The sequence below is a fragment of the Epinephelus lanceolatus genome, chromosome 22 (assembly GCF_041903045.1).
Source record: "Epinephelus lanceolatus isolate andai-2023 chromosome 22, ASM4190304v1, whole genome shotgun sequence".
NCBI classification, from domain to species: domain Eukaryota; kingdom Metazoa; phylum Chordata; class Actinopteri; order Perciformes; family Serranidae; genus Epinephelus; species Epinephelus lanceolatus.
This window is the reverse complement of record NC_135755.1, coordinates 29,430,335-29,456,800: the sequence shown is the minus strand read 5'-3', so window position 1 is coordinate 29,456,800 and position 26,466 is coordinate 29,430,335. Positions and strand designations below refer to the sequence as shown.

Sequence of the window (26,466 nt, the reverse complement as noted above, 5' to 3'; positions counted from 1 at the left end):
TAAAGCCTAGGGCATCTCAGAAAGACACTAAGGTGTGCCTTTGGCAATGATATGACATGCCAAGGGGAGTGACAAAGTGTCAGTATTTGACAACCTGGAAGTAAGAACAGGCAGCTTCTCGTTCTTTATTTTAAGTTGCCTGACTTCCTTCCGTAATAGTTACTATAGCCACTAAAGGCCACCACCTAAAAACAAAACTGAAATATGGATCATCATTTCTGCTTGCTTATGTGATCATATTTTGGAAGTGGACAGTATCTGAAAAGGGCCAGTTTGGTTATGTGAAAGGTGTTTCAAGTTCACTGTGGAGATATCCTACTGGAGGATTCCTCTTCTCATGGTTCACCCCTGGTATCATTTTTTATTAATTTATAATTGCACATGATGTCCATGATACTGACAGTAATAGAAAATCTTTCATATTATTTGCAGCCACTATTGCCCACCTCTTTGGGATGGTATTTGTAGTAAAGTAAAATGTGGTTGTTTTTATGAGCGGATGAATGTTTCTGCATGATCAGTTCACTGTGACTTACTGCAGTCAACCAGGAAACCCGTCTTAATGAAGCATTAAGACGGGTTTCCTAGGAAAGAAAGATCTTCAAGTTAAATTTGAACATATGAGTTTTAGGGAAGTGAAATTGTGAAACTTAAACCATTCCTGGTGACTGAAACAACATTCTGATTGACTGAATTACCAGCTTCACTCAGACCAGCTTCCACATGAGCTAAGAAATCAATCTGGACTGTTGGAGTTGTAGGTATGTATAAATTCTTTCACTTGTATATCTGTAATGTGCATTCCCTTTATTCATGCACACCATTGTTTTGCATCTAAGACATGATGCTTGTTTTGCAAAGTTCTGAGATCAGGTTCACTGATGTGCAAGACACTGTGGCCTGGACGCTACTGTATGGGTCTTCCTGTGTTTAAGCTCTGCTAGGACTTGTGTTTCCACTCATGGAAACTTCTACTCTGAAGTTCACACCACCTTCACCACAGGAGTGAAGGTAAACGGTGAGACTAGGCTACAGATTGAAAGGTGCAACCTGTACTTACGTTACTGGCAAGAAGAAGATATAAATAGATCATAGGGGGTTTACATGAGCCTGCTTCATCTGTATCTGTATCCAGTTTTATTCTGTATGTGCGGAGACGCGTGTGACTTCGGCAGAACACACTGTAAATGAAACACATTGGACAAAACTTATTTTATTTTCTTCCACCATTATTTTACATTGTATATTTAGTCACGTGAAGTGTTGTTGTCTTGCAAGTGATTGACAGGACAGAGTTATCATTTGTTGAAGTGGTTGAATGTGAAAGCAAAGCCCCTACTTCACTCTTTCCTGCTCTTTACTCTAGAGTACACACAAACACTCTCCATGTTGTCCTCTTGACGATGTCGTTCGCTGGCTCTGATCGCACTCAGAGCAGCATAATGAAGACCATCTTCATCCTTGCTCTGGTGATGACAAAATAGCAATTGCAAATTACATGAGAAATACAATGCTGGAAGAAAAAAATCAAATAGTTGTTATTTAAAGGAGCAATGTGTAGGATGAAGGGGGATTTAGTGGCATCTAGCAGTGAGGACTGCAGATTGCAACAGGCTGAAACTTCTCCTTGTTAGGATTACTGTAGTTTTCACTGGTCAGGATGTTTGTCCCGGGAGCTGAATTATCCGCAGAGGTCTTACACTCTCCAAATCAAAAAGCCTAGGGGATTAAAAGCTTTAGAAACACAGAATAAAGCATTTTAAAGTTACAAATCAGAGTTTCTTCTTTGCTGTTTGGCTCCCACAGATGGGCTGCTAGCCCAGCACCTGCTAATGTGTGCTCACCTTTTTTCTCTGATGACTTAAAATCCAAATGTTCAGGGCATTTTTATAGGGGGGCTGAATTATCCACAGAGGCCGCTTCCTCTTCCGAACAAACAGACCAGGGGATTAAAACCTTTAGAAACACTAAATAAAGTAGTTACACATTAAAAATGTAGTGTTCCTCCTGTGCTGTTCAGCTCCCACAGATGGGCTGCTAGCCCAGCGACTGCTAATGTGTGCTCGCCCATTTTTCTTGTGTGACTTGAGATCCAGACGTTCAGGACGTTTTTACGGGGAGCCGAATCATCCATAGTGATCTCTTCCTCTTCCGAACAAACAGACCAGGTGATTTAAACTGGTGAAAACCCTAAATAAAGCTGTTTCACACAACAAATCAGTGTTTCTCCAATGCTGTTTGGCTGCTAGCACAGAAACTGCTAATGTGTGCTCACCTATTGTCTCTTATTACTTTGGCTGAAGCTTCTCAGAAGGTTTTTACCGATAAGAAAATTATCCGCAGAGGTCTCTTTCTCTCAAGAACCAACAGACCCAGTGATTTAAACTGTTAAGAACACTGAATAAAGCAATTAACTTTGACAAATCAGTGTTTTTATAATGCCTTCTGTGAAGGGGCTGCTACCTACGGTGCCCGACACAAGAAATGCAAATGGTCCTATCTAAAGCCTGTTGGTTTGTCTGTTCTGGGCTACTATAGAAACATTATGGTGCAACATGGTAATCTGCTCTCTTTGCAGAAAACAGCTCATTCTAAGGCAATGAAAACAAGCCAGATCTTATTTTTAGGTGATTATACACTAAAGACAACATGCTAAATTATATGCCATTTCTGCCATTTTATCCCCCTATATCCTACACACTGGACCTTTAAATCTTATGTCATGATTCTTTAAGTATTATATGGGCTTTCATCAGTTATTTCACCTACCGTGGCTTCAGAAGCTGCAGAACATGCAACGTGAGAAACAGTTCCTGTAAAAATAAGGAACATGAATGATCAAGCCATGTCAGTGTAGAACAAATGTTAAACACTTTTATTCTGAAAGTCCTACCTTTACAGACAGAGCATGACTTTTTTTGCAACTTGTACATGATGAAAGCCAAGGCAAGGAGCACGACAATGGAAACTGCCAGCGCCACAATCAGGGAATACACAAGGAGAGGAGTGGCTTGGGTAGAACGTTTTAACATGCAGTGAAGAGAAAAAAATGTCCCTTTTATGTATGTATATTTCTGGACATACAATAAATCTAATTAATGTAATGGTTAATATCAAAAGTCAGGATGGAAAAATCAGCTTTTATCACCTACCTACAATCTTGACCTTCACTCCTCTTCCAAACACGATCTCCCCACACGAGGCCAGAGCACAGTAGTACATCCCTGCATCAGGAGAGCTCACAGACTTTAAAGAGAGATTTAAAGTGCAGTTCCTCATGTGAGAATCTTCATTGGGAATATTTTTACACTGTCCTACACTGGGATACATGACTGCAGGCTGGTCTGCACCATATCTGAACCAGTAGAAGCTCTGCTCTCCTGCACACGGTTCAAAGTATGCTGTGCAGTTCAAATTCACAGATTCTCCTGACCAAAGTGGCTCCAGTTCTGGCTGATGGACCTCAGCTTGAGTGTTGGATGACGCTGTTGTGACGTGAAGGAAAACTCCTTGTCCGAATTCAATTGCGTTGAATTCTAAAATCCCACAGTAGTATGTTGCTGAATCTGACAGGTGGAGGTTTGTGATTATGAGATTATTGATGCCGTCTTGACCTGTTGCGTGGACTTGAAACCTTTCTTTATACGCTGGGGAGATGGAAGCTTGTGTGCTGTGCTTCATGCGAGTCGCTATGATGAGAGGTTTGCCTCCTAAGCTTTGCTGGTACCAAGAAAGGAAAGTTACAGCTTCATCCTGACAAATGCAATGCAAAGTCACATTCTCCCCAGCTTTAGCTGTTACGACACCACTGGGCTGAATTATACTTGAGGTCTTGTCATCAGCTGGCACCTCATCTGCAAAGAAATGCATACAGTTATAATATGAGTAGTTAAATCTCATCCTTCCCATTCAAAATGATATTAATGCACATGAAAACAGTGAAAAGGGGCGTAAAATACTCACACATTTGACTCAGAAGCACCAGAAAAATGCAAAGTGGCATCATCCCTGTAGCTCTGCAGTCTCTATCGTGTGTGGCGACGGATGCATCCAACTCTTATAGGAGACGTAGGTTGTTTGTGATTGGCTAGACTGACTGTCTTTTACAAAAGATGATCAGGTGACCAGAGGTGTAATTGGGGTTGATAGGGTCTTTTTGTTTACATCATTGTTGTTGTACAGGGGAGAACAGTAGGTGTGACCACATGTTTGTGTATCATGAGAAGAATGAATGGAGGTGTAGAGCTTGGTGCATGTTAGTGTTGCGCAGTGCTTACAGGGGATTTGGAAACATCCTGTTTTCTTCAGGTTTTTATTATATTTGTTAGATTTAGACGTGCCTTTATGTTTATTTATAGGATTGCTTGTGTTAGAAAGTGTTTTTGGGGATGTGTGTGGGTTGAAAGAGAGTGTGTGGGAGGGATGTAGCCAAGAAAGAAAAACACAATCAGGTCAAGTCATTTAACCCATATACTTGTACTGTACTTTAAAGTTACTGTTGATAACTCACAGTTACAAGCTGGGGTTACAGGTTGGTCTTTTTAATGCCCCATCATGCCAGTGATGTCCCCCAGGTCAGATGTGGCATTTGGTCAAATGCTTCTCCTTAATGGGAAACCACATGTGAAGACTGACAATAATGTTGCACAGAGCCATTGCTTTTGTTCTTCTTTTGGTGTTTCTGACTGCGAGATGTATTTAATTCAGTGTTGCATCACTGCCCTCTACTGTGTTTGGATTTTTTCCTTACATATTTTTGAAAGGTTATGTTGCACATTCGCCTCGATGCTATGTGAGACACTGACACATGGACAGGAATAGCTGGGAATCCAATCGCTCGACCTGAGCCATAGCTGCCCCTTAGCCGGGGCTTGTGTAACAAATTGCTGAATAAAAACGATACTGCAGCTATTGTGGCTATATATTTTCATTTTAAACATGCATCCTCCATGGCAGTGTGTGACTGGGATCTGACTACCGTGGTGTGCTGCTGACTGAAGCATGGTATAGCTCTATATAGCCTGTTATTGTTGCCTAACCCTACTCTTTTCTAACACATACAAAGACGTACAAACGTAAAGTAGCCTTCACCAGTAGTGATTTAGGACATTTGTCCTTGTACCACATTTAGTAAGAGTGCATCATCCACTAATCGGAAGGGCTGCGGTTTGACCCCCGGCTCCTCCAGTCCGCATGTCGAAGTATCCTCAGGCAAGATACTGAACCCTAAATTGCTCCGATTGCTGTGCCATTGGTGTGTGAGTGTGTGTACATGTGCAACTAAGTGGCAGATGGCACCTGTATGGTAGCCTCGGCCACCTGTTTATGAGTATGTGCGAATGGGTGAAGGTGACATGAAGGCCTCTAGTTTCCCGGCGCAGCACAGGGTGGCGCAGGGTGGCGAACCCCGCGCAGAGCTAGTTTCGAGCAGCACAACCAGAGGTGCGCTCAGTTTGGTAGTTTGGCAGGCCGAGGTGCGCTGAGATGGGTGTGGCGGCGCAGCAGGGGGAAGTGTCGACAGATCCAGCTTGGCGCAGTGACAGTTTCGTGTCAAAAGGCTTCGCCGAAGGTGCGCTAAAAGCTCGCCAGCTGAAACCAGGTCTACTGTCAACGCAGGGGAAGCGCAGCCGGTGTAAGCCGAAGTTTGGCTGACTGGTGGACAGTGCGCACACGTCACCAAAACCTCACAGGCAGGTTTCCAGAATGTCAGGCACATTAACAATGCAATAAATACCCACAAAACCACTATTCAATGCAACTATCTGCAATCAGCACATAAATGTATCTCTATATCGACTGTCCCGTTACATCTGATGTCATGTCAGATCAAAGGGGATTGGCACCGTTTGGCACACGTAATGGAAACCCGTGGAGGTCTGCTCGCAGGACTGTATATTCGGACACTACGAGCTTGGACCTCCCAGACCAAAACATCAGTTTCCTCCTGGGAGAAGTTTGGCCGTCTGACGCTGCTGCTCTCTTCTGCCATGGTGAATTGAGTAAACTCTCATTACGCCTTCGCGCGGCGCATTTAAGGGCGAGGAGAGGGGCTCATTTGATTGGTGTGATGTGTGTAAAACCCACTCCACGCCTTCTCTCCTCCCTCTTTCCGACTTGCGCAGGTAGGAGGGACGGAAGTGGGATCGAGGAGTAGCTGCGGCAGCGCTCACGGTGTGCCAAACTTGCAAAATCCGGTTGGCGAAGCGCAGGTGCGCTGCGCCTCCGCCTCCGCCTCGCCCGGTCTGCGAAACTAGAGGCCGTAGTGTAAAAGTGCATTGAGTGGTCAGAAGACTAGAAAGGCGCCATACAAATACAAGTCCATTTACCATTTGTGCTGTTAAGGTGATATTGCACTCAATAACTGGAGGCTTGCTAGCTAGATAGCCTAGTTTTAGTTCACACCATGGCTGTATGAAGAGAAATGCAGCATTGGAGGCGGGGCCCCATTCTTTCCTATGAAATTTGCCTCATCGATGCATGAAGCCAAAAACGTTTGACTTCCCGGGTATAAGATTACCTGGCTCTTCTGCACCATAGGGCCCAAAGAGCAAGCACACTATGGCAGCGGAGCGGCTAACTTCAAGTTTAGCTCCCCTCTAACTTTAATGGGGATGAAATGATTTAATAGTGCGGCTCTTCTAGACTTTGAAATGTTATCAAAGCAAATGGATCATATCCCTATTGTGAAACAAGTCATTATGTGGGGATTGTGATGCCTATAAAATGTATCCACTGACCTCTTTCACATTGTAAGTCTATGGAAAAAAAGTATTTTTGGGCACAATGTCATGTTGTGACAGACCCAGAACTGTAGTTACATGGTTTGGCTGCAACTGTATGTTAAATTGGCCTCAAAGTCTGGTGCACTTCCAGGGTGTCTGGACAGGCCCGTAGGAAAGCCACTCAGCCTTACAACCAATTTTCCCTAGTGGCCAGTCATGGTATTGCAGCAAAAATATCCCCTGTCACCCAAAAAGACTTTTCCCCATAGGCCACCATAATTAAAGGGACACCTGTATCAAGTGTTGACAGGACACTTTTGGAGCCGTGGCAGTTTCATATTTGTAAAACTTTCCTGGAGCCAAGAAAAGCGATTTCAAAATCCATGAGCTGAGAGGGAACTTATGGGCGGAGCCAGTGGGAGAAACATTACTGCACAAATTCATTAGCTGCGAAAGTAAACCTGGAAGCTAGAAACTTTTTATTGGCATATGTGCTAGGTGAACAGCTTCACTTGGAGTCCAGTATCAATATGGTAGCGGAAGATAGCGGAGGTGGGGCAATGTTTAGCCACCTCTGGTGAGTCAGACTAGTTCCCACTACACATAAACTTGAATGTTATTGCAACACCTGCTGAGTCACTGGCAGCTCCTGCACATTCGTTGCTATGTTCTTACCACACTGAGAAAAGAATGGTGCAAGCTAGCGTTGGCTGTCTTCTTTTCGTCGGTCATGATGCAGTTTTGATAAATTACCAGACTGTCCAAAGTTGTGGTGCAATGATTGGAAAATTTCACAGTCTATGATGGCTTTAACTAACAAAAAATTACAAGTTTCTTGAGATGTAGCCAATAAAGAGCTAACAGTGCCACTGTGACTAATATTTTGCAAGTGAGGTGACTAGTTTTACTAACATAACATGAGATAAAGTGATAAATAAGACTGTTTTTTTTTAATAATGCCTATTACAGATCACAGTTAACCTGTTACAGTTCACATTAGACTGACGAATGTATTGTTGCTGCCCAGACAGTTGTTGGTTAAACTTTAAAATTTAAAATTTCAGTATGGTAAAATCAGCTGGCAATTCTCAGAAAGTAGCTTTAAATATAATCCACCATATTAAACAAAGATATTTATGAAAAGGTCTTAAATACACATAATACTGGTATTATCCTTTAAAACAGTAGCTGGCTGGAGAGGGTTGAAGATTTGCTTTGCATAAAGGCCTCACACTGGTTGATTTTAACATGTGGTTAAGATACTTCACTGTTTATGCGTGTATAATGAAGCAGGAGCTTGTGTTTCTGTCGGGGTGAGAAAAAATATGATTGTTGTATTTGCATCTGTTCCCACGCTTTAAGCAAATTTAGTATTCAGTCTCCACTGGCTTCTGCCTTGCAGTTTTCACAGCACCGTCAACTCATGCAGTAGACTTTAACAAGCAAAAGCAGGCCACTGCGTGCAACTCAAACTCTTTTGATGTTTGTGGTCTGCATGTACATGCTTTAACAGACCTGCGGTGAAAGCTCTACAGTTGTTGACTCAGTAGAGACGAGGCATTACTGACCAACACTCTTCTCACTTGCAGCCGTACTTCCTGAGTTGTGCAAAGTGACAGTGGGACAGCCTGATGTTCGCTGTTTCTCAAACCTTAAATGGAAAATAGACCCTCCCATTCTTGTCTCAACAGAATGTGAGTCAGACCATGTGGCAAACAATGAAAAGAGGAAGCAGAGCCCCAAGCCTTTACTCAAATAACAATTGCTGAGTACCAGCAAAAAAGGAACTTTCTTATTAAGAAGAATTGTTGCACGTGGTTGCTTGTCAAACTTTACTCTGTCAAAGTCATTTCAGTATCATTTGAAGCTAAGTGATCAATGCTGTCGTGTTTCTGTGCTGAGGACTTTTTTTGCTCAGGTCATCTGCTGACATTCAGCTCACTATAGAAAGGGCTCCTTTATTTTTTAAGTCTGGCTAACCCAGAGGTTTTCTTTCTTTTTTATATTTTTATTCAAAATTTTTGCTCACATTTTGCCCTGTAGTTTGTATGCCCAATGTCTTGAACTGACAAAAGTAGCTTGTCTGTTTTACTGCAGAATCTCTTTACAGCAGGGCCACAAGGAGCTGCTGCAAGCAGGGTTGCAGTATTGGCAAATATCCAGAAAGGTATGGAGCTGACGTGAGTTTAATCGGACAGTTTAGAACAGTAAGGTATAAAAATAAAATGTCATAATAAATTGATTGACTTTATCGCTTTTGTTCATGACTACACTGTTCTTCATCCAAACCACATGTGGTCTCAAACTCTTCTACCACAGAGCAGTACATGTCATTATATCAGTGCCACACATAACACATTCAGCGCCCTGGGCAAGCTTCCACTGGTGCCCCCAACCCCCCACTACCAAAAATAAATAAATGAAGTAGGTAACACTTTTTGATAAGGTACACAAAAAACAAGTAGTTCCTTCAGTCATCATCAGTTAACTAATTATTAACTAATGATTAGTTACTGTATGACATTTGATTGGGAGTTACTCATGAACTGACCATTAACTAATGGTTTGTAACTCATTTGTTCTTCATTAGTTCCTTAGTAACTACTCTTTTTTGTGCACCTTATTGTAAAGTGTTAGCATGAAATAAAATGAACAACTTGCTGACGAACAATGTGATAACATTCATTTTATCTTACTCTAATGCTAGCCACTCCACCATACCCTTGAATGTTCTAGTACAGGGGTCTCAACATTTTTCAGGCAAACATCCTTTAGCTGAAAGAAAGATGGAGCAGGGACTCCTTACTACATATTTTGTTTTAAACTGAGGTGCACTTGAGATAATTAATTAGTTTTTGGCCTTCTCTCATTTTTACTTGCCTGTAGCTGCTAAGTCAGCAGCAGTTGTAGCATGGCTAGGTGTTCTAGCCTCACCCTCTGCACTTTTGCTGGTGGTTTCTGAGGTGGCCAGTGTGTCAGAGACACTTGCTCGAAAAATTACAAAACAATCCATTGTGGCTCACTAGAATGTCCGCACACTATAATAATCATACAACTAATCGGCCAGTTTGTGAAAAAAAAAGAAGAAAAAAAAAGGTATCGCACAGTGATTTAGCGCTAGCTAGCTCACATAATTGCATAAAGATTCATGGGTAACAGTTAGCGTATCATTAATTATGTGTACTGGCTTAGTAGCTCTGAGGACCCCCTGTTAAAGACCCAGGCTCTAGCGTGTTCTGACTGTGATGATCACTCACTGATGAACACGTTAAGGTGAACTGCATTGCCAGGACTGGCAATATGTTCTCACTCCGACCTCGTCACATATTGACGTCTGGTCATGGACTTTCCATGTCCACATACGATGTGCAAGGTACCCTGGCTGCGTTGGTTGTTGACGTTCTGGGTCACCATGTCAAGTTCTGCTTGTTACATGCATTGTCTTCTTTCAAAATACACTTCTGTTTTCACAGGAAATTTAACATTTACATACAGTCTCTTTCAAAATAAATGCACTACGTCTGTACAACAACGCAAATTGACTTTTTTTTTTCTTCAACAAAACACAACAGGGTTTGGCTTTAGAATCTTATGGGAACACCACTCTCCTGGATGAAATTTGTTGTTTGTTGGATCCTTCCACCACCCATCCAACCCACCCCAGTCGGTCTTTCCCCGCCTTACTTTCGCCCTTGTCCCGCTGCGTTTCCCCATGATGCTGCTGGGCGCTGTTAAACTACAATGGCAACTGGCCACATATCATGCCAATGTTAAAGGATGCCTTTTTTCATTGGTTTCTGACACAGCAAGTCACTGCTCAAGTGCCGTATTTCGACACCTTCAGAGTGAGACCGGGCTCGTACTGGAGGTGGTACTACTACAGAGTGACTGTTATCATTAAGTCTTTGGGTAATTTTTCATTTATGTTTAATGTGTTTTATTTTTATTTATTTTATTTTTTAGCGGATGGGGGCTAGGGGTGTCCCCCCCATGGATGGTGTCCCCCCCCGGAGTGGTAGCAACCATGTAGGTAGTGGGGCCTCCTCTGTGGCCTATCAGGAGATCCACTACTGCATAAGTCATTTGTGGAGTGGAAGCTTTAATGAGTAAAGATATAAAAAGGTCAGCTTTGCACTTACCACTTCGACATCTGCTATCTCATTGCTATTTCTTTGAGCTGTTAAATGTGATACCCTCTCCTTATCAAACTTTATAACCACTAAAGCCAGTTGTATCTCTTCATACACAAATAGAGCATCTTGATAGTGGTTTTTGTGGACATGAAATCAACAGTAGGGGTGGATTGTCTGCATGGGGTTGTTTGTTTTCCGTAGTCAACGTGTTTGTCACAACTGGAAAATAGGTCAGAAACACTGTGAACTGGCTACCACAGCTTCACCTTGGACAGCTGATATATTATTTCTTTTACTTTTTCATTGCACTTTTGACAGTAAGAAGTAAATCAGGTCAGTAAGGGGCAAATATGCTTCCTCTATACTTCTGCACTGTTAAACACATAAATACCTTTATGTGGCTTATTTGCAGTTCATAGTTTATAACTTAAATGTTTTGGTCTTTACATCTGTCAAAAGATGAATATTAAAAACAGAAAGATGAAGGCAAAGCTTTAGCCAGAATAAAAAACATGTGGTTGCAGACAAGAGACAGTAAAGCCCGGCCCCCGTTATAACCGTGTCATAATGCTCCTCCTCTTTCCTCTATACCTTGCGGCTGCATCAGCGCCCTTTTATCAGTGCTTTTTATGTTTATGTTATGTGGGACTACATGTATCAGCTTGTAATTTATTGACGCGTAAAAATATATGCAAAAGATTGAGGGGTGAAAAAGCAGAGGCGTCGTTGTGAGGCAAGTGGAACAAACAAACAGCATCACATATAAAACCACATAGATATCCTGTGAGGAGGGGAGGTGGGGGGAGAGGAGGGCGACAAAACCACTTGGGTTGAACTCGATGTGAGTGAGCTTGACCAGAGCAGGAACTCAGAGGCGAGAAGTTTTTTTTTCTTTTCTTCTCTTATTAGTCAGATGGCTGCAGGACTTAAAAACACATCACTGTCTTCATGAGTGTTTGAGACAAACAACTCCAAAGTTGAGCCAAACACAGAACCTTAATGACGTAGTGCTGGACTTGACTTTTTTTTTTCGTTCGTTTTTTGAAGAGGGATGGTTAAAAAAACACATTTGAGACCGTGACCATGATAAATATATATATATATAGAAAATAATGAATGATCGTTAAGATGCATTAAAAATGCATGCATGTATTAAGATGCTCACTGAGAAAATTTGGCAGCTGAAATTCCATAACTTCAAAATACATGTACATTCTGCTGGAAACCATAAAACTGAGCACTGCCACTAACCTCATGACATGAAATGTTGATGTCATGGTACTGATGGTGCTCTCAAAAAAAGGGTAGAGATATGTACGTCAGTCGACCACAACAGTCTCTCCAAACACATCCCTCTGTGGGTGGACCAAAGTAGACACACCCGGCAAGTGTCTTTGAAATGTTCAGAAGCACTTTCTCTGCGGTGTGTTCACTTTAAATAACTTATCTTTACAATCTTAGCCGCCTGGTCATCACATGTAACTGTTGTGGGATCAGTTAAGTAAGATGTATTGACTATTTTAAAAAGGTAAAAAAGGTATCAGCATCATGATGTAACAGCTGTGTGATATCTACTGTAGGTGAACTGCTGCTCCCTACTGACCAAGAGCTCAACTGCACACAACAAACTGAACAGAAGCAAGGTCTCATAGTACATTTAAAGAGGCACCCCAGCAAGTTTACACATAATTCATCAAGAAGAGAACTACTGAGTCTGTGAAAAGAGTTGGATAGAGCCTTTTGTGACTCTGGAGCTCTCCAAAGTCTGGTGATGTCTGCGGAGTTGCATTATCTGAGATGTAAGATCTAGTGTTTTTAGAGCTTAACCCACACTGGGGACTGAAAGTTGCTGCATCATGGCCTTTTCTCTTTCAGTTCTGATCAATATTAGATCGGAAATGTAAAACTATGGCAGTAGAGACCTGAAACTGTCATATTTTGAGGAAAATTATCGTACAAGTCATACCCATGAGAACAAACAGGTGTAAAAGGGTATAAAACATCCTTCTGAATGACTTTTTGACTCTATCTCAGAATTTAAAAAATTAGGTGTTTGGAGGACCCCTAAACCCCCTTTTCATCATATACTATCCCCCCAAATATTAAAAAAAATCTTACACGCTTGATCCTCATCATAGCGTACACCAAGCATGATTGTCTGGAAAGAGATTGTGAGAAGAGATGTTTAAACACAGATCTAGGATCCACATTCTACTGTCCTGATCATGTCAGGAAATTAATTAAAATGCGACATCATGTCAGGAAATTAATTAAACAGAACCACGCTAGACCGCATCCCAGGACAATTATGAACCACTTCCTCAAATGTTGGTCTTACAGAAACTATATTAAGATCACTATTTTCAACAGATACTTTAAACACAACACCCAGTGCTCGCCACACAGTAAAACATTCTGGAGATAACGTTAAAATACAAATACACCTCTGTGCTGAGTGTACCACCACACATGGAGGCCACAGCAGAAAAGCATTGCATTTATTAGATACAAATGATCAGAAATTGCTAGTCTTACGAACGAGCATGATAATTTACTACTAGCCCATTATTTAACTCAGAAACCTATATATACAGGAAAGCATAAAAATATACAGAAATAAACAATGTCGTCAGAAATTACAATATTAGAGCTTCACTTAAATGTCTTATAGGAAGCTTTCTGGAGAACTCGTGTCTGTTTCTGGGGAGTCGAGCTCCCCATAGCTCCATCATATTTAAAACCCTGATGTGGAGTTCCTCAAGGAATAAATCTCGGGCCTCCTCTGATTAACATTTAAGTGCTACAGCTAGCTCAAACTGCAGAAAACAGCAAAAAAAAATATTGTTTCAAGCAGCAATTCCAGGGTTCAAGCCAGCATGGACTTTTAAAACTGTAAATCTGGGTAAGATCAAGACCATTGCCAGTTTAAGACACTGGCATGAAAGATAAACAACAGGTTTTATGCTCAGTTATTAACATCCAAATTCCTACTGGGCCACACTTTTCTTTGGCCTATTGGTCAACTGCAGAAACATTTTCAGGACATGCTTTAATGGCTTAGTTGAAAAAGGCCACCAACTTTGATGATGTTTTAAACAAACCCTCATTGACTGATGGCCAAATTTTGTGAAAGGCTATTACACTGGTTTGGAAGAGAGAAAAAAATGAAGTCAAAGCAGAAACAAAAGGGTTAAAACCCATCATTGAACCCTAAATACAGATTATTATTACACAGTAACTATATGGATGCCATGTACATTCACTTTACAATAGTACTAAGTGGCTATTGTTCCATAAGTGTCATTTTAAACTGTCTGGTGTCTCTGTCATGTGTCTTAATGCCCTGGATTACCATGTTGTTGAATTGTGTACAGCACAGACAGCCCTAAGAAAAGAAAAAATCCACAAGGCAATAGTAGAAATCTCATTCTGTAAAAATACTACAGTGTTGTTGACACCCCTGTCAGACAAATTAGTATAATTTTTAAAGGGAAATAGTCATGTGAAGCATCATTTGCATGTACAAATGTATACAGAGTAATAGTGCATGCAAGCCCGGTACACTTTATACATCTGAAAACACATCTAAACCACAGAAGGTCAAATAACGTTCAGCCAAAACCAGCTAAGGACGTTTTGGAAAGATCTGGGGTTACGTAGGGTCAATAGGTCAGTTATAATAAGTGCTGGAAAATCTTCTCACTACCTTTTGTACCAATAAATACAAGTCCAAAGTAGTCTCTTTTTTTGGATTGATTATTGTTATTTCAAAGGACACACAGATCTTGTGAATACAACAAATGATATATACAACAAATAACAAATGATGTCATTATTTGACACAGTTAGAAATATTTCATAATATTACCATTATGCATTCATGATGCCTGACAATGACTTCAATGAAAGTTAAGTAGTTGTATTACAAAATGCTCTATCAATATGGACTGGAACACTACTTTGTTGTCTGCGTGTTGGACCTCTAAATTTGGTAATGTTTGTCATATCACCATGTAAAGAGTGTGTAAAGACGCACTCTCTTTCTCTCACACACACAGCCAAATACACACAGCAGTGACTCAAACAGTAGAAGGAAGTGCCTGTCACTTCATCTTTTGCTTAATCCCCATATAAGTATTACTAAAATGTAAGTCTGTGTCATGTGTTCAAAAATCTTAGATGACAAAAGTTTTGGTGACATCCTTTCTATTATCCCAACACAAAATAAGAGAGAGAAAGTGATGTAACATTAAAAAGCACATTGGGCAGCTTTGATGGATTCTCACAACAGGAAGCTGCCAGAAAAGGTTTGAGAATACCACAGTGTCAACACCACAGTGGTCCAGCAGGTGTCAGCGTAAACCTACAAGACAACTCAGTTAAACTTGACAGTTGTATTTGCCCTGACGACACACCTCAGGCATTCACATCCTCACAGTGGGTACACAGGCAAACATTAATGTCTCTCAGCATTTACACAAACAAACAGTGTAAATGTTTGGTACTGATGTAAAAGAGGGACTGACACATCATTTTCCACCTTATGACACCTTCACTTGCCTGTCTTTCCACTTCTCTTCTTGTTGTGCTGCCGACGCCTATAACATGAATATTGAGAGTTGAAGGCAGAAAAATGAGGCCACAGTAGATTTATGGTCAAGGTGAACTATGGAATTATCCATGAGAGTGATAGCATGTTTCATCAGTAATATTTTATCACGACCATTCTGAGCCTACAGACTGTGTTTTCCTTGACAGTCACAGTTTTATGGTGCCTTGCTGCATAAAGAATTTCCTCATGTGGGACCAGGCCCGCCATCAGGGGGCGTCAAAGGGTAAAGATGACCCCAGCCAAAGGCCAATGGGGAGGGAGGGGCTATGAAAAGGTCTGTCTTGAAAGGTCTAAAAGAAGAAGAGAGGCAAGTAATGACAGGAGCAGCAGGTACACCAGGCAGAGCTGAAGGTGAGAAGTGAGGCAGACTCGTTTTTAGCAAATAAAACCTGCTGTATCAGGCTCAGACACAGATATTGTATTAAACTAGAGGACATAAGAACTCCAATGGTACTAAACATGTTGTGTCAGAAGGGGGGCCAAATAACGCTCCAAAGTTACGCTAAATTTTGGCGAGGGAAAAAGGAACATGGACACCTTTCAAAATTAGTTCTGCACACTGGGGTCCCTAAATAGTCTTGCAATTACAGAAATTAGGTATGATTGGAAAACTGAGAGTTGACGGCCATATACACTTTAAACTGTTTCAGTTCGCATTGCAGAAAGGGCACTTATTGAGACAGAGGGTAAAAGGGCACCACTAGGGGTCTATCTGTGTACATGCCTGCTTCACGACTGTTTTCACTTATTTGAACAATACCATAATTTGCCTGAGGGGGGCGCCAACTACACTGCAGCATTTTCACAGAATGAGATGTTTACTATTCCCTTGTGTCTTTTTTCTTTTCTTAGGCAAGACAGGGCAAGTTTATTTGTTCAGCACATTTCAAAAACAAGGCAATCCAAGACATGAGACAAAAAAATGTCACTAAAGCTGGGGTAGGCAGAAATCTGGAAAAGAAATAATAAGGCAGAATTTGAAAATACAGCTTCTCCTGTAGCTTGCTCCTCTCTGTTCTAGGCCCCTCTGCATTTGCTTCATACAGTAACCCAGTGTTTCTCATACATCGATTTATTAAATCTTATGTCATATAACGGATGGTTAGTTCGCGGACCCCTCTCATCTTTTTAATTCCCTCCTGCCGTGGTAAGGCCCAGACCTGTCCTCAGTCCCCTAAATTCCCCTGCCTAGTGCTAGTTCTATTAGTTTATTATCGAAGATCAGTTCATCATTAAATCCTGGCCATTAAATAAGTTCCTTCTTATTATGGTAACACATCTCTGACCCTGTGGATTAATTTGAACCTGTGCGACCTCATTAGCTCAAAGCATTCTCAATAATTATCTTGGGTGAAATTCCCAAGGTGGCGTTGGCCACTCAGCCCCCTCTTGCCCCTGCCTCTCTCTCTCTCTCTGTTTTAATCAGACCCCAAATGAGACAAAAATTTACTATCTAGCCACTCCGTGGTCTCGGGAGGAGAGCGGGCCGCAGCTTGGGAGACGGAGCTTTCGTTGGCAGCTGTAGCAGCTTGAAATTGGCTGGATTTGAGCTGGTGGCTGGGGGTCCGTCTCCAGACCCCTGATCTGCTGCCCACTCTCCTTTAGGCATGATGGTCTGTAGTGTTGGGGGTGAGGCTCTCTGATTTGAGGCTCTAGCTAACGTTAGCTACATAAATATGGAGTTGAAACTGCAGCTTTAAGTCTTTAGCTCCGGTTAGCATAGCTAAGCTATTAGCAACATTTTCTCTCGCCGATATCAACATGTTTTTAGTTCATGTATTGTCAGACTCTCTTTCTACTGTCATTTTTTTGGGGTTGGGTAAGAACTTCCTCTGCAGGATTTTCTACCATTGAATCATGTTTTCATTGAAGGGGGCGTGCATGTTCATCTCCATCTGTAGAACAGCCAGTAGAAAACCCTCTCTCTGAAATGACCTGAGTGATTGGCTATAGTCTCCTGTCACTGACTAGATTTTCTAAAGCCTGGAAACTGAGCCAAGAGGAGGTTCAGAAATGTAGTTCTCTCTCAGTCCACTTGATTTACAATGTGCTCAAAGTGTATAATGGGATTTTTGCCCAATTACACCAAAATTAAACAACCCAGCTTTAAGAAAACACACAAAAGAAACACAAAGCAATGTAAAAATACATATGAAAAGGATTTAAAAAGTGTGAAATAAAGAGGTTATAGAAATGAACTAGATCAAATACAATAAAACAGATTAAACAGGAACACTGTCACAGAGCAGTGCAGCTGCAAACAGAATTTTTTTGATCTCTGATTTAAAGAGTTGGAGAAGATCTGAAGTCTTCCGGGATTTTGTTGCATAAAAACTAAACGCTGCTTCACTTTTAGCTTTGATGGACAGTAAGCAGACCTGTCCCAGAGCAAGGCAGAGCAGAAATGTATTTTGGCCCTAAACCACTCAATGCTTAAAAACAAAACAAAAAAGACGACAGAATCACTCATTTAGCATCAGTATGGACGAAAGTGGGTTAGTCGTGGGTGTGCTGTGACATATTGACAGTTGCAAGTCTAATTTCCAGTGGGGTTTATACGTCAGCGTTGAATCAACGTCGTACCTATGCTGTAGGCTCTGTGTAGACGCATACCCCACACCGTAGCCTCTCCAGAGATGTAACTATATGTTGCAGTGACGCAACAAAAAACAAAACTTCAAACCATTCACCTCAGTGAAAACAAGGCTTTTATTTACTTTCATTCTTCAGATAAGAAACAATGAATTCTGAAGACTATAAAACCCCCACACAATGGAACCTTAAGTCTTGTGTGTGATTTATCCTGGCTTCATAGAGGAATACTCTGCTAACCACTAGGCTAATTTATACAATGTAAAATGCCATGGGCTTGTGCTAATAACATTAGCATGTTGTTTTTGTGGGGAGTACACATCTAGCAAAAGGCAAGTGTTTTGACTGTGACTCTTGCGAGTTAGGAAGCCAATTTGTTTACTTGTGTTTGAAGCTGTTGCTACTAAGCCATGTTTAATGTGTGTCTTAGGTGTGTTTTGAGTTACTCAAACTCTACAGCACTACAGCGTAACTGCAGAGTGTTGTTGTCACACTGCCGCACAAGAATAAAGGCTCACAAGGGTGTAAGCTATGTGCGTAGGCTATGATGTAGGGTCTGACAAACAACTATAGATCTGCCTTTACACAGCAGACTGCTGATGTTTGGGATGTTTTCTGACTTGCAATGATTCTTTGTGTTTCATTTTTGCTAAAAGTGATTTTTTTTCTCTTTATAGTTTTACTCTTTATAGGACAGAGGTTTGGTAAATTTTCCATGGGAGTACGTGTTTGTCATGTCACTCTGTTTACAGACATGCTCTCTTTTTCTCCCTCACACACACACACACACACACACACACACCCAAATGCACACAGCAGTAAGCCAAAAAGCAGAAGGAAGTGCTTGTCACTTCATCTATTGCTTATTCACCATATGAACATTATCTAGGAGGATGTATCATGTATTTAAAAATCTTAGATGACAAAAGACAGTGATGTAGCATTAAAATGTGCAGCTTTGAATGCTTCTTTCAGCAGGAAATCAATCAATCAAACAGGAAATCAATTTTAATACCAAAAGTGTCAGCACCACAGTGGCCCAGCAGGTGTCAGCGTAAACCTACAACACAAACACAGTTAAACCTAAAGCATGTATTTGATTTGAGGACACATCACATGCTCACAGTGATAAGGCAAACATTAACCCACATCTCTCAGCATTTACACAAGCAGTGATGTTTGGCACTGATGTAAAAGAGGGATTGACTCATGTTTTCACATGTTTGGTAACTTCTGCTTTGCCTGGTTTCTCTCTCTTTCTCTCTGAAGTCTTCTGCATAATGACACTCACATGTAAGCACACTGTGTTAAGAAAAAACTTATCATTTTTACTTGCATTTAATTATGACTTGCAAATAAAAATCCATGCATCATCTTTAATCTGCATATCACTCCAAGAGATCAAATAATGCAGTTAAACCACCACCACATATTGTTCATTAATGGGGCTTTATGTGCACTAATACAAGATGGAAGGTTCCTGAAATCATTTCGCTAATGCTACACTGAAGGGAGTTTGAATGTAAAACTTTGCTGCTTATTAGTTCATCGCCATAAGCAGCAAACTGTCCCTCAGTGTGGGCAGGGTCTCTGATGTGCCGAAAACGATCAGCAACACCTTCTTACAACTTGCTGAAAAAAGTAGTTAACCTCCTTAGAACAGGAAATACTGCTTTGACTAAAGTAGCTGTGGCAGAATTACATTCATCACAGTGTAATGACACGTCATTTATAGGTGATAGATGATACACTGTTTTCCCATTGCTAGTAGACCAGAGCCGTGCACATGACTTGGCAGTAGACGACTTTATCTGTTTTGTTTCTTTTCTCTGGTGTGTCACGTTTGACATCACAGACAGGCCAGAAAACAGATAAGTAAACAGTAGAAAGCAACATGAAGGCCAGTATTACAGAGGTTACATCTTTTTAATATCTGTTTCTTATTCAGTCTCTCAAACTAGGTGCCGAATAAATTTGAAACACTCTTTGAGTTCTGCTTGCACAAAGATGGACAGTATTTTGCAGTGGTCTGCCATTGCATCGTATTTTTATTACTACAGCTTCAAGCAAATAGGAGCTGGAGCCTGTAAATATCAGTGACTACTGCAGAATCAATCGGGTCTCACTCCAAAGTTGACGAAATCCAGCACTTGAACAGTGACTTCTGGCATCGGACACCCGTGAAAAAAGGCAGCCTTTAACACGGCATCAGGAGAAAATGTGGTGGGATAGGAATGAAAGTTGGTGGATGGGTCCAACAAACACTGACTTTCACCCAGGAGAGCTGTGTTCACATCCCGTAAGATTATCAAGCCAAACCTTGTTCTTATTTCCTAAACCCAACTACATGTTTTTGTTGCCTAAACCTAACCACATGTGTTAATTGTTGAAGGGAAAAAAAGTAAATTCTCACTGTCGTTCCGACGTAGCACGTTTATTTTGAAAGACACTGAATGTAAACAGTAAATTTCTCATGGTGTCCCAAAACATCAAGGAAAGTCAATGACCAAATGTCAATATGCAATGAGGTCGGAGTGAGAATGTGTTGGCAGAGTCATTTTACCCTGGAGTGAATGCTGATTGTAACCTTTCCCATTAAATACAAAAGCCAGACATTTGTGGGTTTCTTGTGAAGTGGAAGAGGAGCATTGTAAATCAATGTGGCATGGTTTGACATGGCGCGGCCAAAACTGCCGGTAGAAAAGCTCTATACTGTATGGGCCCTTAAGAGATCTCATTCAAAAGCACATGCCCCATGCACAGCGCTGTCAGTCCTTTTAGCTTAGCGCAGGTGATTACAGGAAACATCAGATTGTAACATTTCAAATGAAGATTTGAAGAAGAAATCCAGCCCTCTTGTGTGCGGTGCATCTATTTATTTGCTCTTCAATGATCTTGCTTCTATTATCATTTGTTTTTATATACAAACCATGATGCTGCCATTTTTTGAAGATGTATTATATGAGAAAGACGATTTTAATTGTGTTTTACTCAGCCTATGGGCAATGACTTCCAAAACTTGAATATCTGACTATGATTTGGTGATCTAGGAAGTAAAGCTGGCACCTCACAATGAATAGTATTTTCCAGTGCTTGATAGTATGTGAATTTCTCTGTCTTTATGCTGCATGATCATAACTGTCTGATGTTTTCCTGTTAATTGAGCATATCCAGGTCACTGCACTCTGTTCATATTGGTCATGTTTATACACTTTTATGATGCCAAAAAGCAACATGTTGTGCAAAACAAAAACCGTAAGAGTATATAAAAAATATTTTTTAGATCAACAGACTGAAAATGAAATGATTATGAAATGGTAACCTACAAATATCTTTGCATATTGAGATAATGTGATCAACTCAAATCATAACACATAAAACACTATGAATTACAACTCTCATTTCCTCACTCAATTTCTTTTTAGAAAGCTAACAGACTTCAAAGGCGTGACCCTTAGAGGTCTGGTCAAGTTACTTTGGTGTCACACTTAGCTCTACTTCATCTTCTAAGTTTGTTCCTTTGAGGTTTGTGACTTCCTATTATCTAGGACTTGTACGCCCATGAGGCTAGTGCTGAGTACCGTGTCTAACAGTAACAGAAATCTCATCAGACCTGCCAGAGACTGAGAAACAGGTAGGTGATTTATTGCAAAGGGAAGGTTTATGTGTTTAGCATGTTTAGCACCGGGGGTAAGAAAGAGGAGACTGTTTTCACAAGTTCCACTTTTAAAGTCAGTATCTCGCAATGATACAGATATATCCACTTTCACTAACTTTTAAATCAAGTGAATGTGCAGTGGAAATGTCATTTGATTATTTGTTAAGATAAAGGATGATTTTAAGACTTTGCACGAGGATTATCTTTGCAAAGTTTGTTTCTTTGCTTTTGCAGAGTTGACATCAGCAGCAGAGTAGTTACCAGAAATAACCGAGCAATGGCTGTAGTCAGTGATACACAAGTGATACACAAGTGATACGTTTTCGCCACTGAAGTTTTTTATTTCAAATGCTAACACTGAAGTCCTGTGGTTTTAGCTCTAATCTTTGTGTTAGTGCATTTAGTTGCAATGGTATTTCCAATTTAAGCATGTACATCTGCGTTTAACAAGATGAGCCACATGCATTGTGCTTGGTGCATAACTTCCCAAAAAAATGTATTACTCAGATATGATGTAAGCCTTTGAGTTTGTTACAATATGTTAAACTTATTCATATGCAGATATAGTGTATTCATGTTGTGTTACATGATCATATGAAACTGGCTGACAGTAACGCAAGTGACATAGAACAGAATTATAGAGAGGATGTGGGGAAATGTGAAAGATAAGACTGCAGAAAAACACAGTGGCACCACAAGTCTGCAAACAGAGTGATAGATGCCTCTTTCAGAGGTAAAAATGCAGTGAGAAAAGCAGTTCTTTGACTTAAGGTTCACACATAAGAAGTAACGTGAAGTTTTACAATAAAAGTCTGCAAAGACAAATGGCTACTGGTCAGTGAGGTTTTTATACACTAGTTCAATACAGTAGGGGTAAACTCATGGTGGGACTTGTGGCTCTTCATCTCATCATCGTACTGCTGGTTGACCACATAGGAAAGATAATGGTGTCAAAGCAATTACTACTAACTGTTAACTAACTGGCCTAAATGTTTTATGTTTATTCTTTGCAATAAACAGGAGGGGATGGTGGGTGGTATAACATTTAGGCCAGTGGTTCCCAACTGGTGAGTTGCGGTCCAAAAATGGGTTGCAGGATCATTCTGAATGGAGAGCAAGTGACTTGCGAACATGTGAAGTTTGTAAAAATCACACTTTATTTTGAAGTACATTGAATTTCCAGCACAGAGCTTTTATTTTGAAATGCTGTTTCCTGCTGTAGAGTGAGTGACTAACGGACAGCTACTTAACAAAGACAGCAAACCAGCTTGATGGCATGGCCAAACACAAATATGACACTGAATGTGTCCACTGTGTGGACATAGAACTAATGACTAAAGAGAAATCTGGACCCCGTGGCTGGACCAGTTGGGAACCACAAAACAACGCATGTGCAATAAGGAACAGTGGTGTAGTGGTGGTTCATAAGGTGGGTGCACAATTGTGGAGGTGATCCAGGAGGAAGTGGGTATATATTCTATACATTCCTGTGGCTTTTTGGCTGAAAAGTGGGTAAACTGTAAACAGCCAGAAAAAGAGGTGGGTATGCCCTGTATACATGTGTTTCCCCTTCACTACACCACTCATCAGGATAACCACAAACTGTGAATTTTTCATGCTATAAAATAACTGAAACTGTTTTTTACGATGGATTTAAATGCCTTATTTGTTATTTTAGAATCATCTCAATAGCCATATAGAGAAAAGAGTTAAACTTACCTCTAAGCCCTGACACCATCATCATCTGTGTACATTACAAGAGCAAGTATTTTAGAAAACTTTCTGTCCCTAAGCTTTGTAACTTACCTGTTTTTAACAAGTTCCAATCTCTGTTGTAGATCCCAGCACTGTGAAGCCAAGGGCTGAGTTAAAGGACAACATCAAGACATCTTCCCTCCAAGATGCTGTACTGTCCTGTGAGCCAGAAAGCAAACACCAGCATATTTCTCCCATCAAACCTAACAGACAAGGTGACTTCCTTGAACCTGTTCACCATTTCCCTCCATGGCATTTTCGCTTCCATTGGTATATTTGAAAACCTCCTCATCCTGGGAGTAGTGGGCTTCCATGTCCGTCGCTCTGTCATCAGCATCTGGATCCTGAACCTCGCCGCCTCTGACCTGCTGGCCACCTCTTCCCTGCCCTTCTTCACCCTCTACATGGCCCGCGGCAACACCTGGACCTTGGGCCCGACCTTCTGCCGCATCCATTCTTCCATCTTCTTTCTCAACATGTTTGTCAGTGCCTTCCTGCTGGCGGCCATTTCTATGGACCGCTGTCTGGTGGTGCTGAGACCCGTCTGGGCGCAGAACTACAGGAACATCCGACTAGTGGGGAAGATTTGTGGGGTGCTTTGGGCCTTAGCTGTGCTATTCACCATCCCCTTCTACATCTTCCGTGATACCATTCCTCTTCCTGGTGGCAAGATCCTGTGTTACTACAATTATGCTCGCCTCCTCCCTGCTGAACCCTTTGACCTAGAAGCTTTGTGTAAGCAGCGTAAGGAGGCCTTGGCCCTCATGAGACTCTTCCTCGCCTTCCTGATCCCTCTACTGATCATCATCCTGAGCTATGCTGCCGTGAATACCAGCTTGGCGCACAGAGGCTGTCGACGCCCTTTCCGTTTCGTTCGGCTCGTAGTGGCTGTGGTGGTGACTTTTATTCTCTGCTGGGCTCCATACCACTTCTTCATAGTCTTGGAGGTGATGGCCCCCAATGAGCATTCTGCACAGAAATTTGCAAGTCGTGCGCTCCCAATCGCAGCAACCATCGGCTTCCTGAACAGTGTCCTTAACCCCATTCTGTATGTGTTCAGCTGCCCTGATCTGTGCAGGAAGATCAGGCACTCTCTGGGTGCGGTGATGGAGAGCGTTCTGGCTGAGGATCTGGCAGAGCTGTCCCGGCGCCGCAGCACCGCTCGCACCTCTATCAGCAACACCACCGAGGTTATGTTAAAGAAGAATGCTATTACCACCTATACAAAAGCAGATGAACAAGACCAAACTGAAGATCTTGTTAACTCTGCTCAGAGCTGAGCGATAATATTGTGTTAATGCTCTAACAGTGCCCAGGCTATTATTTGCTTCTTTAAAACGTATCTATATATGACACAGGCCTTTATTGTAACAATTATAGCTTAGCATATTTCAGTTAGAAGTTAGTGTTCTGATCTGCTCCAGTTTGAATTTGCTGTTGATAGCAATTGATGTTAATTCCAAAGCAAAACATATACCATGTTTACCTGCCGTCTCTGTAAATACTTCCACTACAACTACAGTTAAGACATACTCAGCTATCTACTGCTAAGAAATATAGTTTTCATCCACCTCCTATCACTTTCTAATTCCCTTTGCTTCCATGATGGGTTTGTTTGAGTTGATACTGTCAGTGAAACGCAATTCTTCCTGCACTGATGTTTCAAAGTAAAACCCATCCAGCGGCTCTGAAAGTGTTCGGTGCTTCATTCCAACGTGGTGGGAATAAACAAGAGAGGTAGATGAATAATAAGGAAATAACTTAAACAAACAGAAAAAAATAAATATCTCTTTGTGCTCAAAACATTATTACATTTAAAGGGATAGTTCACCTCAAAATCAAAAATACGTATCTTAGTGTGCCTTTACTCATGAGAAAGTGGCTAATGCTCATGACAGTGTGAGGGTAAGCTGTTGTGTTAGCTAGCTCAGTTGTGCTAGGTGAGCTAGCAGTAGACTCACGCTTTTTTCTGCGCAGTGATAAAGTTGGTGAGTGTATCTTGGTAGAAAGAAAATAGCTCCTACATAAATCTGCTCACAACAAGGTCTGTGGGTTATCTTGGGTAACCAGTTCGTGATTTCTGGAAAGAGACATTGCTGTTGAGTTTTTCATATACATTTTTTTGGCACTTTGAGCACCGCAAGCCGAGTACCATCTAGTTCCATTATACTGGAGAGAAGGCAGGCATCTCTACGGCCGACATCTCAGACACTCGGCAACTCACACCAAAACTATCCAGACTGATAAACAGCACTACAACTAACAGGAAAAATATGTATTTTTAATAATGGGATGAACTGTCCCTTTAAAATAATTAACTAAGACATACTTTCAATCAACCAGGAAAAAGGAGTATAAAATAGTTAGGGGACAGGGCCCACTGGATGCAAGTCATAAAGCTTACCAACAAGTTCAGTTGGAATAACCCCCTCCATTCTTGGTAGGCTTTTACTTTGAAAGACAGGCAGGAAGTATTACATTTCATTGGTAGAAACCTAATCATTTAAAAAAGACAGCAGAGTGGATTTAGGATTTAGGATTTAGTCAGCATTGCTCTGCAGTGTGTAAACCCCAAATGAATGGCAATTGCTGGAACAAACATACCGCCTACTTTATGATTTTGTTAGTTTTTAATCAGATGATTAAAAGATGTGTATATTTTGGTGGACGTACATTATTGCTCCTTTTTTTTTTTGCCTCTATGATTCGTAAAAAGATCGCACTGTAAGTCACAGGCACATGAGGTTAAAAAAAAAACAAAAAAACATTTCTCTCACCTGATGTTATCAGTTGCTGCAGATGCTACATAAAGTATGCTCTTGCTTCTATAATAGAAAACAGATGATAGAGATTAAACGTTGTACTGTATATATGCTCCAATGCTTAATGCTTTCCACTTATGTAATGTCTGTATGTTTTTTGTAAGCATTAATAAATACAAAGGGAAGTGTTCTGCTGTTGCAGTGTGACACTTGCCTTGCTGTTATAACCACA

General features: G+C 41.1%; 2 protein-coding genes across 4 annotated transcripts; one reads left to right on the top strand and one right to left on the bottom strand.

Moving 5' to 3' along the window:
- Positions 1–648: 648 nt before the first annotated feature.
- LOC117272775 (prostaglandin D2 receptor 2-like) lies at positions 649–26,466 on the top strand. 2 transcript variants are annotated; one of them, XM_033651824.2, is made up of 2 exons: positions 649–761; positions 23,556–26,466. In XM_033651824.2, the coding sequence occupies exon 2, from the start codon at positions 23,619–23,621 to the stop codon at positions 24,750–24,752; it is 1,134 nt and encodes a 377-aa protein (XP_033507715.1). In that variant the 5' UTR covers positions 649–761; positions 23,556–23,618; the 3' UTR covers positions 24,753–26,466. The 2 variants fall into 2 exon arrangements, with proteins under 2 accessions (XP_033507715.1, XP_033507714.1); XM_033651823.2 differs by lacking the exon at positions 649–761 and adding an exon at positions 21,518–21,693.
- On the bottom strand, positions 1,205–4,122 carry LOC117272777 (tyrosine-protein phosphatase non-receptor type substrate 1-like). Of its 2 annotated transcripts, none has more exons than XM_078164068.1 (5): positions 3,964–4,122; positions 3,153–3,854; positions 2,894–3,025; positions 2,770–2,813; positions 1,205–1,466 (listed from the first exon to the last, which is right to left on the bottom strand). In XM_078164068.1, the coding sequence occupies exons 1-5, from the start codon at positions 4,004–4,006 to the stop codon at positions 1,341–1,343; spliced, it is 1,047 nt and encodes a 348-aa protein (XP_078020194.1). In that variant the 5' UTR covers positions 4,007–4,122; the 3' UTR covers positions 1,205–1,340. The 2 variants fall into 2 exon arrangements, with proteins under 2 accessions (XP_078020194.1, XP_033507716.1); XM_033651825.2 differs by having other exon boundaries at positions 2,894–3,010.

Bases quoted from the DNA above. Each gene is read 5' to 3' on its own strand.
- LOC117272777 (XM_078164068.1), bottom strand. From the start codon at position 4,006: ATGATGCCACTTTGCATTTTTCTGGTGCTTCTGAGTCAAATGT. The intron at 2,814-2,893 runs GTAGGACTTTCA...TTATTTTTACAG, and splicing joins GTCATGCTCTGTCTGTAAAG to GAACTGTTTCTCACGTTGCA. The intron at 1,467-2,769 runs GTAGGTGAAATA...TGTCATCACCAG, and splicing joins CTGCAGCTTCTGAAGCCACG to AGCAAGGATGAAGATGGTCT.
- LOC117272775 (XM_033651824.2), top strand. From the start codon at position 23,619: ATGCTGTACTGTCCTGTGAGCCAGAAAGCAAACACCAGCATATTTCTC.